The 16,764-nt window shown below is 33.6% G+C and overlaps 1 protein-coding gene across 3 annotated transcripts; it reads left to right on the forward strand.

The window, feature by feature from the left end:
- The first annotated feature begins 1,238 nt into the window (after positions 1-1,238).
- Positions 1,239-16,309, forward strand: LOC143447400 (3'-5' exoribonuclease HELZ2-like). 3 transcript variants are annotated; one of them, XM_076947485.1, is made up of 31 exons: positions 1,239-1,530; positions 2,942-2,992; positions 3,188-3,422; positions 4,117-4,193; positions 4,368-4,522; positions 4,684-4,885; positions 4,969-5,155; positions 5,251-5,341; positions 6,096-6,242; positions 6,416-6,562; positions 6,640-6,809; positions 7,457-7,597; positions 7,950-8,095; positions 8,783-8,998; positions 9,244-9,358; positions 9,435-9,550; positions 10,286-10,435; positions 10,604-10,842; positions 10,928-11,077; positions 11,152-11,262; positions 11,501-11,672; positions 11,952-12,190; positions 12,321-12,446; positions 12,666-12,882; positions 13,160-13,305; positions 13,392-13,498; positions 13,621-13,770; positions 14,103-14,279; positions 14,561-14,720; positions 14,888-15,055; positions 15,234-16,309. In XM_076947485.1, the coding sequence occupies exons 1-31, from the start codon at positions 1,496-1,498 to the stop codon at positions 15,320-15,322; spliced, it is 4,632 nt and encodes a 1,543-aa protein (XP_076803600.1). In that variant the 5' UTR covers positions 1,239-1,495; the 3' UTR covers positions 15,323-16,309. The 3 variants fall into 3 exon arrangements, with proteins under 3 accessions (XP_076803600.1, XP_076803601.1, XP_076803602.1); XM_076947486.1 differs by lacking the exon at positions 1,239-1,530 and adding an exon at positions 1,614-1,729; XM_076947487.1 differs by lacking the exons at positions 1,239-1,530; positions 2,942-2,992; positions 4,117-4,193 and having other exon boundaries at positions 3,196-3,422.
- The last annotated feature ends 455 nt before the right edge of the window (positions 16,310-16,764 follow it).

A 16,764-nucleotide genomic window follows, 5' to 3' on the forward strand; every position in this document is an offset into this window, starting at 1 on the left:
CACACACTCACCGCGCAAAAAATTTAATGCAGCCTCTGTCCCCGCGCATTTCGTATTTTACGATGTAGAAATAATTTTCTGCAAGAAAACAGTACAATAAGCTTCCCTCACACACGATACAAACAGTAAAGATAAAGCCAAACAACTTGCACCTACCGTCAGTGAAGGCACCGGGTCAACGCATTAATTACTAAAGCAAGTTGATAAGAGCAATCCTTAGCACTAAACATCCGCAAATAGAAGCCAGGAGAAAATCAAACTGTAAGTCGACAGAAAACATCCTGAATTACTTTAACCCAAAGCTTTAAAACAGTGAAACATGTCTAAATGATTGGATTGCTGATGATGGAAAAAACACAGGACCTCCACGCGTCCACCTATCAAGTATAATTGGCAGCAACCATGCGGGAGCAACATTCTGTTGTGTCATAATAAACCAAAGTCTTTATATAACCCTGTTTCTATGGTCTTTGATAATAGTAATAAACGAATGACTATCTGTGACGTAATATACCGCAACAAAAAGCATCGCATGATAAGACGTAAACGAAATGAAGCATACGATAATACTAAAAAATGACTAATACGTAACAACTAACAAGTGCATGCCTTCGCCAATTTCCTATTGTCAAAATTTCAATAAATGTTTCGTCGCAAACCGTTAAGCCGAGTTCACATAGAAATTTTGAATAACAAATAATTATCATAAATAATTTTGATAAATTTTTGTAGCTCGCTTGCTCTGTTGTGTTGTTGTTGTATATAAGTAGAATATCTTAGCAAAAAATCGTTTTGTAAACCTAAACTTGCACTATAAAGCTTTGATTTATTTTTCGCCATGTTTGTACGGACAAGTTTATTAGTAATACAGTACTGGTTGCAAGTTCTTTCTTTTGAATAGGCCTGGTTGTATTTCTAAAATAAGTATTCGTTTGGCTTAATCAATAACGATGTCATATAAGCAAATAACCTGCTAACAATTACCAACGCCCCATCCACACTACCTAAGACAGCACAATATCATAGCCAAGTTATACTGAAACGTTTATGAAAACCAAATACTTTTTGAGTAGTGTTGCTATCAGAGAGTCGACAGAAAGCATAACCTCTTTTGGAGGTAACTTGTTGGAAAAAGAGAACGAAATAGGGAATCCCCCATACTAGAAAGACAGGTTTCGCTTGCGGAGGAGAGTTTAGTTCCCATGCAAACAAGTTCGTGGTTTCTGTATTTTGTTTGTGACGCTTTTATGAGTGCTGACGTCAAATTATTTCACGTGATCACTCCGATTGCCACGACCTTTGTACATCGATCGCCTACTTATTGTTGTTACTGTTGCCGTTGCCGTTGCAGATGCAGTTTTATTTTGGATGAGACAGGTTCCCCTGAATAACTGTTAACTTTTAGACAGACTGCCTTTTGTTGACATCAAGTTTTGTTCCTTAACCGCAAAAAGTATTGCATGTAGTAGTAAGTGCAGTAACGTAGTGGCGCAATATGAAATCTAAAACATCAAAGGACAAATTTGATGGGTAAGTTACACAATAACTCTATTTAAAGTCGTCTTAATTCAACTAGATGGCTTTTTCAAACTTAGGATTAGGAATTTAGCTGAATGTTTTTAACTATTAGTCAGTTGACATCAGCCATTACCTGGCGGAGAGTCTCTATGGACGGTACTGCTGCTTGCAAGCAGTTATGGATTTGTTCTCAATAAGTGAAATTGTTTATGTAGGTTAAAGATTTCATGCCAGATTTCAAAACTTGCTTTAAACAGGAAACTGCAGTTGTGAACAAGACATTATACGTTGCATCTAACCCTAGAGCTAACAGAGCCAATTTTGCTGCTTTAATGCAATTAAAGTACTAAAACAGTCAATGGCATGTACTCGAAATTCCCACATGTGGGCTTCAAAAATTAAACGTAGATTCGGTTTGCCCTTGGCTATTGTATTATGGAATATAAACAAAATTATATATTTCAAAATGCTAGCAAAAAAATACAGACTGAAGAGTAGATAGTTTAAGCACTGGGAGACATGCAGAAAGCAAATGCTAATGAATCATAAGAACCACAGCTTGACTAGGGATACCCACAATATGAAAAATGAATACATGACTGCTGACTAGGGATTATACAAATGCACTGTTTCAGTAGCCTACATTGAAGTTGTACCATACTTTAATAAAAAGTGAAATTTTCTTGGTCAAAATTAGTTTTAGGTAAAGTTTTTGAAACCGGTGTTGCGTTATGACAATTGTAATGGCAAAAAAGACAACTTTAGCTAACAAGAACAGATATTTTTTTTTAAAATTTTCCTGCAACTCCTTGCAATAAGTATCAACCATGCTAATGTGTAGACACGCATGACGTTATTGTAGCCAATTTAATGTGACACTTATAGTGTGACCTCAAAAGAGGTATTGACTAATTTGACTTGACTCTAGTCTCAGTTTCAAATTGACTCGACTTGACTGGAGTCGCAACTCAAAATGACTTAACTTGAGTCAAGCCATAAAAAATGATTTGTTTACTATGGTTAAAAATCGTTACAGTTTAATAATAACAGAAAAAATAATATCATGATAATTTATTAAGAGAAAACATTATGATAAAATTAATCTTGACAGGACAAATATTGGAAATGTGATACCGGGATTTTGTAGAGTTGCTTTTTGAACAAGATCTGTCCTCCATGGTATTAACCATTTCGTTATCACCATCAATACTTACGCATTTTTTATTATTTAGACAAGACTTTAGTATGTTTTTTTATTAAGTTTTATTATATTTTGTATACCTATTTCGCAAATGATGTAAAGGTTTAACGTTTAACTCACAACGAACATCAATGTTATAAATAAAGGCCAAATAAAGCTGCGTTTATTTAATGTGCTTCTATACAAAAAAGAAACAAGAGCGTTTTTTTTCTTTATTTACAGGTTTTTTACACCCTCAGATGATCCCAATGAACCCGATGAAGATGTTTTCAGGTAACAAGAGTTGAAACATTGCAGATGACTGGATGTTGGTTGCAGTTTTCAAAATTCTGATCAAAATTGTTTGTTAACAAAAAGTGTTTGAGTTTAAAACTATTTGACTAAAATGCTGTAGATATGATAATGTTGCTTGTCTATTAGATTGTGTTCATCATCAATTTAATTGTAAATACGTAACCTTTCACACAGGGATCGAGCGGATGAAATTACACCAATTTATCGAAAGTATTCCATTGAAATGCTTGAAAAAATGCTTCTTGATGAACCTAAGAAATACAAGAAGTGCAGGTTGGAGAGATTGGAGCACTTTCTTGGCAGAGCAGTCATTCTAACATACGGTGGAGCTGAATATGGGAAAAAAATCGAAGTCAGCACTAAGCGAAATCTTGGTCGAACTTTTAGTGGCGACATTGTTGTGGTTGAGGTAACTTGGGTTTATTACACTTACTTTGTATTTAACATATTTTGCATCGAGACCTTTACTAGCTTAACCTATGTTGAGTAAGCTCTGAAAAATTATTGCAGTTAAAGTTTCTTATAGAGTTTCTTTCATTTATAAACAACCAAAAGAAAAACAGCAAATTTGCGAGTAGGAAATAAGGAAAGTTTTGTATATGTAACTGGGACGATGCCTTTTAGTATAAAGTTTTTTGGGAAATGATCATAACAGTTTCTTATGATAGGAATAATAGATTTTGATATTCATGCAAATCTGATTCTGCTAAATTTGCTCATCATGCTTAATCAAAGTATCAGTTAAGCAAGAAAATCATGCCTCAACCTGTCAGGTTATTGAAAATTTATAGAAATTGACTTTTTCTTGTTGCTTATGCAAAAATTGCTAAATTTTCTTGGGATCATTTTACAATGTTCAATGTCAACCATACAACCGAAAGTGCTAAGTTTATTCAAGAAAATGTATCTGGCCTGAATTTGCTTGCAAAATTCATATTCGTGAGAATAATAAGAACTGTCAATACTTGTATGTAATAGTCAAATTCACATTTGAAGCAAAACACCTCTATACAGCGTTAAATCATTTTGCATTTACTCATCTAACTTCATCAAGTACACTGCCCATTAGCAGTGCAGATATATGATGTTCTCATATTTTCAAGATAATTTCACGAAGTAGACGCAATACTTTGAATGGAGAAGTAAATTGGGCTGGAAAAGTTGTTGGGATTCTAAAACGGTGCAAAATTGTATTGGTTAAGATGGGTGCTATCTTATATTGTACAATATCATGTCATAAGCCTGTTATTAATATTTTTAGTTAGTTGATGCTTCAATTTGTTAGTAATACACAGAAACACAAAAACTAACCTTTATGAATAGATTATAAACTTAATCTTGCAAATTGTCACAGGAAAGAGGACATTTACAGGAAAAGATTCATCTGTCGCCTTGATGACTTTATGAGGATGATTCCAATTGATGAAAATTATCTGAAGTTTCACACCAAGTGTCCATACTATAAAATTAAAGAAAAACACGTACATTTCTACAAGCGGTCACAATCAAGTAAATAACTCCCGAAATTACAGTCTTTAATGCACACTAATGCACAAAAAATATATGTTTTTGACATATTTCAACTAGCACTAAGTAAAAGAGTTTTGAATCTGGAATGAATAGCTCTAGCTCCTTATTTTCATTGGAGTTGTACTTTTTTAAACCAACAGATGGAGATATTCATCTGAAACATAAGAATTTTAGGACTGTAAATACCCATGCAAGTAATCACCAGGTGGCAGATCTTTATAGTGTTCGTTACATGCACTGGTCTTGTAACCATTTTTATCCATTTGGGTATGTCGAGGGCAGGTTTCCTGCTGGTGAATCAACCATTTTTGATGTGAAGTTCGGACCACCAGGAACTCACAGGTAAGTTTATTTTGTTATGAAAAAAATATTTATATGATATTGAAATTTGTCAGCATAAATATTGCACAGTCCATACTTTTAAGAAACAAACTAAGAGATGAGGCAAGAAAGCAGATAGTAACATTCAAAATAAAAGAGATGCTATCCATGGCGCGGGAAAGGGAAAATTTAACAAACCTTTTTACTTTTACCATCGATGGAGAAAAAACAAGAATATTTGATGATGGTTTCAGTGTGGAAAAATGTAAAGATCATGAAAACTGCTGGAATGTAAATATACTTAAATAAAATCGTTTTTACTTAAAAGGAAGCATATATCAATCAACTTTTCATAATTTTATGATTTCAACATATTTTTATCCAAGGTTGGAATTCATGTAACAGATGTTACTTCACTTGTACCCGAGGGCAGTGAATTAGACATCGAAGCTGAAGAACGGGGATCATCTTTTACAGGTTTGCTGGATTCTGTGGTATTGCTGGGGTTAAGTTGGTTGCAAAAAACTGATTACAAAGATTTCAAGATTGCATTGAACTGATTAGTAAAACTACTTGTAGTAAAGTTGCCATTGTTTGCTGATCTTCTATTAAAGAAATTCCAGGAAACAGATTTTTAATCCAAGTTTTTGATAGGGGCAAAGAATTTGGTTAAATTTTATTTCTTCATTAATATATCAGTTGGCACTAGCTATTAGCTGCTTTGGTCGCCATTTGCTAAACTATGTAGTCATTTACTACTAATGCAGGTAAAATACTCTTCACTTTCAAGAGTTAGGATCACATTTTTTGCATTGAAACAAACATGTCATGTCAGATTTAAAAGTTTAGCATGACGATGTAATTGTGTGAAAATAACGAAATGATAAAGCATCAAGACAATATAATCAGATAAATGCATTGTAATACATAGATCGACTACAATAACTGTCTCAATTTGTTTTTTTACTAAAATAATTTTGTCTAATCACTAACAAAGTTGATGATTTTCAGCTGATGACTGATAGCCACATAAAATAAGTTACCAGTTTCAATTTTTAGCTTTTTTTTCTGCTGTTGCTTGTGCGTATTTTGATTTAAGCTACACATCAATACAATACATAAAATCATATTCATCCATGGTCTAGTAATAATATATACTAGTGAAATTATTACAAAGCTTGTTTACACTGTGTTGGCTTCTAAATGTTTTTGAAAACCTTTTTATGTTAAGGAAATGGTACAGATAGTGGCAGAATACTCCCGCAGCCCATCAATGAAGAATGCAGCTTAACAAGTGGAAAGGAACGTTTAGCTGTGTCTTTTTTTATTCATTCAAGTCAACCTCCATTGCATATTTATACCAGTCATAAACTGAATGGTACATTTTTTTGTGATATATTTTTAAAGCTTGCTTAACCTAGACATAACTTGCAGCTGAGTTAAAGCCATGCTATTGCAACAGAAAAATAATAAATTATCAGGAACATTTTTTACCTAATTGCTGTCAAAAAAAATTAAAGGTGTGCTCTATGTTTGTAATATTGTTTAAAGACTGGGAAGAAGCAGACTATGAAATGTTGAAACCGCGTTTGACAAAGATCAAAGTAAAACAAAATTTTACTTTCGCCGAAGCCCAGACCTACTTAAACAAATATAACAATGGATTAATTGTAGATGCACAAATGCTCGATAAAATGAGTAAGTACATTGCATTGGGTGTTGCAAACGTATGAGAAAAATTGTGATATTTGCACAAGCTGTACCTATATGTTCAGATAAGCTTTGGACAATAATGTGGGAGTTGCGTGTGCTGCGCTTGGGTGCAGCTGCTTTCTACAAAGAACCAGAAGATCCTGGTAATGATTGGCACAATGTCTGTATGGCTCAAGTTGTTGTTGAGGAGGCAATGATAACATACAACGCATGCATGGCTTATTTTATGAGGGTGGGTTACAGCTATTTCGCTTTTCTTCTTGCAGCTAATGATACTTGAAAATTTGGCAATTTATTAAATTGTTTAACCATTTTTATTAAATAGATCTTAAAGCAATAGACTTCTTATACCAAACGGCTGCAAATAGTCCAACAAGACGCATTTCTGTTATATGTCTTTTTTCGTCGAAAGTTATGCCCCTTTTTTATTTATGTTAACGTCTTCTCATTTAAACACAATGTAATTCTAGATTTATACATGCTACAATGAGGGACTTATGTAAGTCCAAAACATGCCTGTTTTTAAAATATAACATTAATGTATCTGCCCTAATTGTGCACTACTATAGCACCACTATAGTTAACACTTTGCATATTTTAAACCCTGGGGTTTTCCCGATTGTTGATTGTTTGTTAGCAAATTTTATTTTTGTTTTAGCATGCTATAATGAGGTTAGCAGTATACGTTTTTTGCTCCCCACAGTCAATGGCAGAAAATAAGCAATCCAAAAAAATTGGGAATTTTTGTTAAATTATTTAGATTCTTTAGAATATGTTTCTGTACAAGTATTGCTTTTTGTCACAGCAAGTCTTAGCGCATTTGGTTCTTGGTTTAATTAGGAAAAGGAAGTTTAATAATCTTTTTCAACAATATGCTAGGCTTCTGATGAATTTTTTATCGGAAGAGCTCTTAAAGTGCCAAGTCCTGCTGATGTCGAGCTATGGAACCCGTCTGACCTTTCTCTGTATCAAATGTCTTACTGGGAGTTCATTAACAAAGAGACTGAGAAAGAGATTAAAGTAGGTTGTTTACAGTTGTCTTAAGTATGTTTGGCTTGATATTTCTCAGCATCATAGTTCAAACAGCAAAGTTTTCGCTCAAAACTCGAAAGCAAGAGGCTTCGAGCTCAAGGCTGTTTGATAGCATTTTATACTTAATGTGATGTGATCTTAGGCAAGGTTTACGTCATTATCGCGTGAATTCATTTGAACAGCTCTAAACTTGAAACAAAGCAAAAGAAAGGAAAAATTTTCTACTCTGACAAAAACAAAGTATCAAAAGACAAAGGATGCTTGAAACAACAACCAAGTCCTCAGTGCTTACAAGACTATATTTGTGTATTTCAAACTAATCAAAACATATCATTTATAGAAGCCTTCAAGTGAAGGAATCATGCCTCTATCGAGTGAGGTTTGGGAAGTTATAAAGAGGGCCTTGGAAGAAAATAATGTTGAAATAGCAGTCATGTTGGCATGCCAAGATGATAAGCAACCAATGTTAATGGCTGGATTGAATAAGTAGGTTCTACATTTTGTGTCGTTCAACAAGTTGCAATTTTAGATCGAATTCTTTTAATTTTTGAACAACATTACCTTGGAATAAAATTACAATTTCAATCTGTTGGGTGTAATACCTGTTTTTTTTAAAACAATTTGGCAAAATTCTCTTCACATGCACCAGAGGTATACGACGTACGGTCCACAGTCCAAGATACAGGCCCTAACAACCACTTTGTATGGCCCACATAAACTTTGAAATGTAGGCTATACTTTGCTAATATCTTTATTACCTTTTTTCTCTTCTATTAACTCTGAGAAATATGTATACTAATAGAAATATGCTTTAATAGTATAGTATAAACGGCATTTCTTGTTGCCGACTTATGGATGTAATAATTGCTCTGCAATTTTTTACGTCAGTACAATGACATTCTTTTAACGTCATTATTGGCACTGTTAACATTTTTTACAAGATAATGTAAAGACACAAGATGTCAAACATCACAATAACTACACGTAATGAGATGTGAGAGCCTGGAAACTTTTTGGCAACAATAAAATAACATTCTTTTCAGTATTTGTGAATATATAATTAACTGATTATCTGACCTTGTCACGTATTATAAGTTGGCCTTTTGGATAAACTGCTGCAATGACAGACACCTTGTGTTGCACTTCACTTTTTCTGACTCACTTTATTTTTAGATTTAAAGCAATAACACCTAAGATTGATTGTGGAACAATGAATCGTGTCGATGATACAACGCATTTTTTGTTGCGTGTTGAATCATATGCTCACTGTTCTTCCCCACTGCGCCGATATGCCGACATTGTCAATCAACGTATGGTGGTAGGATTACTTCGCAACACAGAAGCACATAGCAGAAACTGTTATCACCTTCCAGAAGACGTCACAGAAAAGTAGAAATCACACAATTTTCATGAGATAAAATAATGTAGCTTATACCATGGTCTAAGCATTTCCAAGTCAAGTGCATTAAAGACTAAACAAATAATACAAAAGATGTTTATAAGTAGTGGTTACTGATGTTCATAAACCTTATTCTAGCTTGCATAAAAGTTTGATAGGCCAAGTTGTGATTAAATAGTATATAGAAGTGCTAATAAATGTATAAGCTGGATAGCATGTGTTGTTGTACATTCAGGGTGCATGAGCTTTCAAGGATAGAGGACAATGCAATGCAACATGAGAAAGCCTTGCAATATTTTCATTTTGAGAAAAACTTCAAGCCTAAATTTTATGAAGGCTTTGTAACAAAAGTACGTTGAACAGCTTCACTCTTTTTTCTGCTGTCGTTTCTTAATAGTACCACTTATAAAACTTTTTTCGATAAAGGTGGATGACTTCAATCTCCTGGTTACTTTTCCATCTCTGTCTCGCCCATTTAAGATTTCTACCAAAGAAATTGCTTTGCTTCAGACAAACGACACACAATTTACATGGGAGTTCAGGTATTACTGTAATTGCATTCGGAAACAATCGTATTTTATAGTTGGTTCAATTATTAATATTTTATTGATTAAGGTGCTTCACATTTGCATTTCTTCAATCATTTTTAGGCAAATCTCCCAAACCTATCGTTCATTTAAAAAATATTTAGTGAAATAATTCCACTAGTTTTGTTATCCAAGCCATTTACTAACCCATAACTATGTTGATTGAACTTAGGTTTTTAGCTTATTTCTATAAAGGTTTTATAAAGATCAGTGTGTCTCAATGTAAAGCCACAGTGGGGCATGAAACATGTGTATTTAGGTCTAATGAATCAATATGTGTTCATTTTCAAAGTTGTGAATTTTCAAAATGAGCAGAAATACACCACGGGAACATACAAATATATTCACAGACATGTCTGGGAGTCAGAAACAAGTTTACAAATGTATTTACAAACAACATGGTTGACAGAAACTGCTCTATTACTTGAAATAAATTTTTAATAAAACCTTTTAAATATGTAAATAAGTACTATGCACTGTAGCCAGTGCAGTGAATCAGGGATTGTTATTCGCGTTTTTATGATTAAAGTGGGTTGTGAAACAACATAATTTGGGAAACACTCTTAAAAATCATAATAAGTGAGACATCTCCAGGGTGAGATTTCAAACTTTATATGTTGTCAGCAGCTCGGTTTGGTGCTGTCAACAGCTTTTTATTTAGTGTGTTTAATATATTTTGCCTGTAAACAGGTCTTACAATATTGTCGACCAAGACCACTTTGTTAATTTGACTGGATGCAAGGTCATAGAAACAAGAAACTGGCAAGAATTTCTTTCAACATTAAAGTGTGATTTGCTTTTGCAAAGGAAAAGAAATGATGTTAAAAATGCTCTTTTAAGGTATATGTTGTTCTGACTTAAAGATTACATGTTATTTGATACAGGTATTAAACAAAGCCTCAACAAAACATGTACATGTTTGTTTTGGTGTCAATAAAACCGATAAGCTGCTGTAAATGTAAAAATGGCAACGTGTGAAGAAATGCACGTCATGCTTTTATGTCATAGCATCATTGACAATATGGAAAGCATGCCAGTGAAATTGAACGACAAAAGATCAAGTTTAAATCACTCTGTTAAACTGGAGATTGACATCAAACTGCAACCTCTTCATTTCCAGCTTTCCAGGGGCGTGGAATGGGGAATACCCACCTTACTTCCACAACTTGTGCATCTTAATGACCAGTTTGATGTTTGCTTACAACATCGACGTCATGTAGATGTGTTTGAGATACATAGGCCAGCAGGTAAATTTACGATGATTGCTTAGAATTTAATTTATTAAGCTCTATTAAGCTTTCAGTTATGTAATGTTTGGTGACTTACTTGTAGAAGAAAAACTGCAATTTCAAAATGCAAAGCTAAAGCTCTATCACAACCACTGGTTATCACTTGTTCGACTTGATGGCCAATACTCCGCAGTTCATAGTCTCAACTCAATGTTTTTAAATTCAGTTGATGTGGCATTGGAAGTCAAACACGGTTTGTGGAAAAGCTTAAACTATTTTGGTCTAAAATTAAACTTTGCAATGACCACAAAAATTTTTTTTGTTTAGGTAAAATCATTGGTCAATTTATGCTTCAAAAATTATTCTGTGATGAGCGGTTTATTCACTTCAATGAAGATGATCTAATTTGTTTACGGGAACGACAATTATTTACTTCAAGTATAAGTCATTATTTTATGTAAAGCGATTAATAATGCAGAGGATATCAAAAAAGATACATCTTAAATAAGATTAAAAATACTGTTAATTATATTAAATAATAAGATAATGATAAATTAATAATAAGATTATAATACTATTTTAAAATCAAAATAACAATTGGCTGTCAAAATTCTGATTTTACTTCAATTAACATCATTTTGCAAAATGAAGATAAATCGTTGATTTTATTTAAAAGGTCGAAAAGGTTACGTCTGGATTGCACATGCAGTAATTACGGAAGTCAAGAATAGTGACTCCACAACTAAGGTCACATTCACTGTATCCAAGTATCACACAAATGGTTTGCCACCACCACCACAAACACGGAAAATGACGTGTGAAATAATCCCATTGGATATTTCACATAGGTTTGTTAACTTTAATAGTGATTTGAATCCAGGATATGAGCTTTTTAGGGTAAAATGTATAAATGAATTGACTAAAATACCTGCAAAGGCAATATATAAGATTTTCCATAAGAAAACTAAAAAATGTGTTTGGTTTTCTTTAAGCAACAGCAAAAAAAGTTAATGAACAGCTATAAATAAAAACATTTTAGCAGGCTATTTATTATGTAAGAGTACTAACAAACAAAATAATATTATTTTCAAACTTTGGATTTTTTAGATGAGTCTCTTTTATTGCAGGAGAATGATCAAGGCTCTGCATGCTTTGCACAATCCAGATCTACCTGCATTTATCAGGAACATCTATCTTGATACTTCTAATCAAGAATCCATGATATCTGACATTCGTATTGATCATGTGATCAACTCTGTGGGTTCGGTGCGTGTTGAAGCATTCAACGTTGATCTAAATGAAGAGCAAATAAAAAATATAACGATTGCTTTAAAAAACAGGCTAACACTTATACAGGGCCCACCAGGTTAGAACTTTTCTATAGCTAAAGACTTTTTAAGTGTTAACATTTGTGTGACTGCACATTTATTGTTTATTTATTTTTCTTGTGGCGAAATGGTATTATTGTTAATTTTTTCCATTATATTTTTCTCCAGGTACAGGAAAATCACTTATGGGTGCCCATTTAGCTTATTATTTCTGTAGAATCAATAAAGCCATGATGAGGAAAGCAAAACTGCTTTACTGCGGCCCATCAAATAAATCTGTGGATGTAGTTGCAGGTTAAGAAACAAAGTTTTTTAAATTAATTGTGTGAACTATGAAGTTTGTTAGTACTGTTATACATAATACAAACTTTACATGACAAGCGTATGAAACATTTGGGTAACTTTGTAAGAATGTAATCTATTTTTATTGGTTATGTTAAGGGATTATTTGATATTGACTTTGTCTCACTTTCAACAGCATAAGCTTTTTATTAACTTCTTTTTATTATTTAGAATACTTAATGAAGACGAAATCATTGAAAATAGTAAGAGTGTATGGAAGCATGTTGGAAGAACTGGATTTCCCGATTCCAAATAAACCAAAGCTGTTTGGTCTTTCTGAAAAACCATCACGGCCACCAGATCCAAAGTTACGTCCATTTGCTTTACATCATATCATCAGAGAAGAAGGAAAACCGTTTGCTGAAAAGCTTAAGAAGTTTGACCAAAAGTTTGTCATTTTATATTTAGACTTGGTGTTTCATCTATTTATGCTATGATATCTTATACTGGTTTTACAGTAATTTTGTTTCAAGTTTATAAGATTTCCATAGCAGCCTTTTCTATTTATTTACAGCAAGTAATATGTATTTTGTCATCCAATTCTTCCGAATCTTCCTAGATCCTGAGATAGATCGACTAAAATCAAAAGTATTTGGAACAATGCAACAGGATTTTTAATTGCAATGAAAGCTAAGGAAAATTTATACATTAAAACGTTTTTCAAGGTTTGCTGAAGCAATGGTGGATCCAAACAAAGCTGACCGCATTGAACTTCAAACATACCAAGAATATGACAAATTATTGAAAGAAGCCAAAGAGGCAGAGCTCAAGGACAAAGACATTGTTCTCTGCACATGCATTGCTGCAGGAGGTATGACAAACATTTTTTGAACATTGCAGTTACGATAATGGAGGGTCATAGATTTATGATTTAAGATACTTCATTTCCACTTGAAGGTCCACTGGTGTCAGGCTTAACATATGCACAGTGCATCATCGATGAATGTGGGATGTGCAGCGAACCTGAATGCCTTGTACCACTGGTGGCTGCAGCAAAATCGGAGGTAATGAAATGTGAACCATTGTCAGAATAAGTTGGTAGCATAAGGTGTTCTGCTTTAACATTCCACCGAATTTCAATGAATTTACATGTTTTGGGCGACAAATATTTTGTTATTGCTTGCAGGAAAATTATTTGCAAGTGACACTTATTGGAGATCACAAACAACTGCAACCCATTGTTATTTGTCATGAAGCAAAGCGTGGGGGATTGGATAAATCTTTGTTTGAGAGACTCAGCAAACATGCTCTAAAGCTCACCAGGCAATACAGAATGGTATAGAAAGTTATCATCTAAAAGATATTCTTTTAAAATACACTTTAGTTTATGAATAAATATATATATTTTGTGAATTATAAAAAGAAAGTGTTTGGTTTGAGGCATATTTTTCTAAAGAGGTTAGAATTAACAACATGAATATTTTTTGAGCTTATTGTTTAAAATACAGTATCAATATAAGGATGTAGTTAATATGTCTATGCACTTGTGGCGTCCATTAGTGAAATATTTTCCAATTTATCATTAAAACTAATGTAGATAAATTAACTAGATTTTACTTAATTCATTTTAAGAAGCCATGATTGGTTATTATTGTTGTTTGTGCAAAGCATCCAGGTATCTGTGAATTCCCATCAAAAGAGTTTTATGGTGGTCGATTAATAACTGACCAATCAGTTGAACAAAGACCTGTGGTTGTTGATCCAATTAAGTTTTACCATGTCAATGGTGAGGAAGAAGAAGACAGCAGCAAATCCAAGTTCAACACAAAAGAAGCTGAGCTTGTGGTTGGTATATTTATTTGTATACACCTATGATTTATTAAAAACATTGTCATGGTTGAATTTCACTTGATTAATCTCATATCGGATTAGTCAAAACCACGTAATAAGGTGACTACTTGCAAGGACTAACGCAATCCATTGTGTAGCAGGACTATTCCAACTTTGACATATGTTACCGGTCCCATCTCTTTGTTAACAACCAACAACGCTTTGTATTGTTTAAAGACACCTTCTGACAAAATATGTGCAAGAGATGTCGCAATCCTTTACTTCTTTTTCTGCAGGTTACTTTGGGGGAAAAGTTATTGAAAAAGTTCCAGGCCAAAGACATCATGATATTGACACCATATCTTGCTCAGTGCAGCAAAATACGAGAAATAATCAAAAAGAAACTAGGTGTCATGGGTCACAATATTCATGTTGGCACTGTTGTTACCAGCCAAGGTTTGTACTGTACAAATATGTTTTATGCCTCAGGAAAACTATTTATGCGTGATTCACTCAATTTGGTATAATTAATTTTGGAGTTACACACGACAACAATGTTGACTTCAGTACCAAAAATGTGCTTTATTCTCTAATAGCAATTTTCTTTCTTCAAACCTACTCAGGAAGCGAAGCCGATTGCATTCTTTTATCCATGGTTCGTTCCAACCAGATGTTGCCCTTGGAAGAAGACCCAGAAACAGCCTGGGTGTTCAGAAATATTGGATTCGTATCAGATGATCACCAGATTAATGTAGCAATAACTCGTGCTCGATTGGGTCTACGAATAGTAGGTGAGACGATGGTGTTTCTATTTCTGTCTGAGGTGATAATAAGTGATGTCTGGAAGGCGATTGTTTTGCACTGTTGTTACGTCTATCTAAAGATGTAGTTATTTATAAGGTACATTAGTATTCTTTTTTAATAAAGAGAGCAATAATCATTTGGAGCGTTTTCTTTTTTATGTTGAAGGAAACAAAGATTTACTTTCCAAGTATCCCACGTGGAAACATTTGGTGGCTCATTACAAGGACAATAACGCCCTTGAAGAATGTAATTAGAGCAGAATGCAAGCAGAAACATAACTCGCAATACTTATATCTTTCCAAACTATTTCATTTGTATAATAAGTCACTGCCCTTTATCATAAAAAGTGCAATGAAATGTTTGCAATGTAGAAATATTTAGTGAAGCTTTGCTCATTTGTTTGAACACCACCTGCCATTATAATAATTTTACTTTGTACATTCCTTGTTTATGTGTTTTTACCCATGAAATAATGAACATTTTTTTGTAATTTGTGCTGTTTCTTTCTCCATCAGAGGTGTTCGAACACTCAAACGTTTTTCACCATTTTACGTATTTACGATTGCTCTTTTCTTATAATTTGCAAATTATCTCTCTACGGCTTACAAATGTTTTAGTTTTGTTAATATATATTTTTTCTATAGCCATTGGATGTTTTTTAAGAAAGGGTTTTTAAAGCTTGTATATGCGTAACTACAACACTGGCACTGGCTTGTAACCGCTTGGATGGCTCTTTTCGCATCACATCATTTTCTACAAGCATTTTTTCTAACTTGCAAATGAATTTTACTTATATGTTTTCCAACTTGTGCGTGAAATTCATTTATAAGTTTTTTAGAGACTAAATTGGTGATGGATATTTTACAAACTTGCTTTCAAATACATTCTGTATAAACTCTTCCCGTTCTCTTTCCCAAGTTGTATTCTATTAGGTTGTGGTAATCGGGAAATTCAATTTTTTTAACGTAAAAATTTGTAGTTTATGTTGTCACATCTCACTGCGGTCTTTGGTACATTATGTTGTTTTTACCAGTTTTATTGCCGCACAACTGGGTGCATTATCGAATGAGTATCGTCTTTTACTAACTTTTTTCCACCATATCAATCTTCACAATTTGATCATAAAAATCAGATGAGATTGACAAATTATTGTGCTAGACCTCATTGCAGCTCGATGTATTTAATGATGTTAAAACTGTACAGTGTTGGAATAAAAACTTCTATCGTTACGATGCTTTGTATGAGCGAATGTGGAATGGGTAAACATAGAGTAGGGCTACTTTACTGGAGTAATTATAGCTACTTGCGTAACCTGGACACAGATTCTTTTTTCAGGGCCAACTATTGGAATTGTTCCTCAACAGGTTTATATTCGTTAAACAAGAACAACATTTTAAATGAACCATTCAACCAGGGACGCGATCGAGCTTTAGGCAGAGCGGCTCGTTCAAAAAGTGAGCAGCATTCTACGGGAATGTTATACCCCCAGTTTAACAGAAAATGAGCAGAAACTAATTGAAAAAGCCCATAGCGTAACATTACTAGGATATTCTCAGCATCTCTTCAACAAATCGCTACAGTTCTGGTAACTATTCAGCTGGCTGATGGGTGAACAATTGATGCGAGTGACGTATTCTGCACTAATATTTTGAACTTACGACAGACAGGTATAGCAAGATTAGAAACTATTCCCGGT

This window comes from Clavelina lepadiformis, chromosome 2 (assembly GCF_947623445.1).
Source record: "Clavelina lepadiformis chromosome 2, kaClaLepa1.1, whole genome shotgun sequence".
Lineage (NCBI taxonomy): Eukaryota > Metazoa > Chordata > Ascidiacea > Aplousobranchia > Clavelinidae > Clavelina > Clavelina lepadiformis.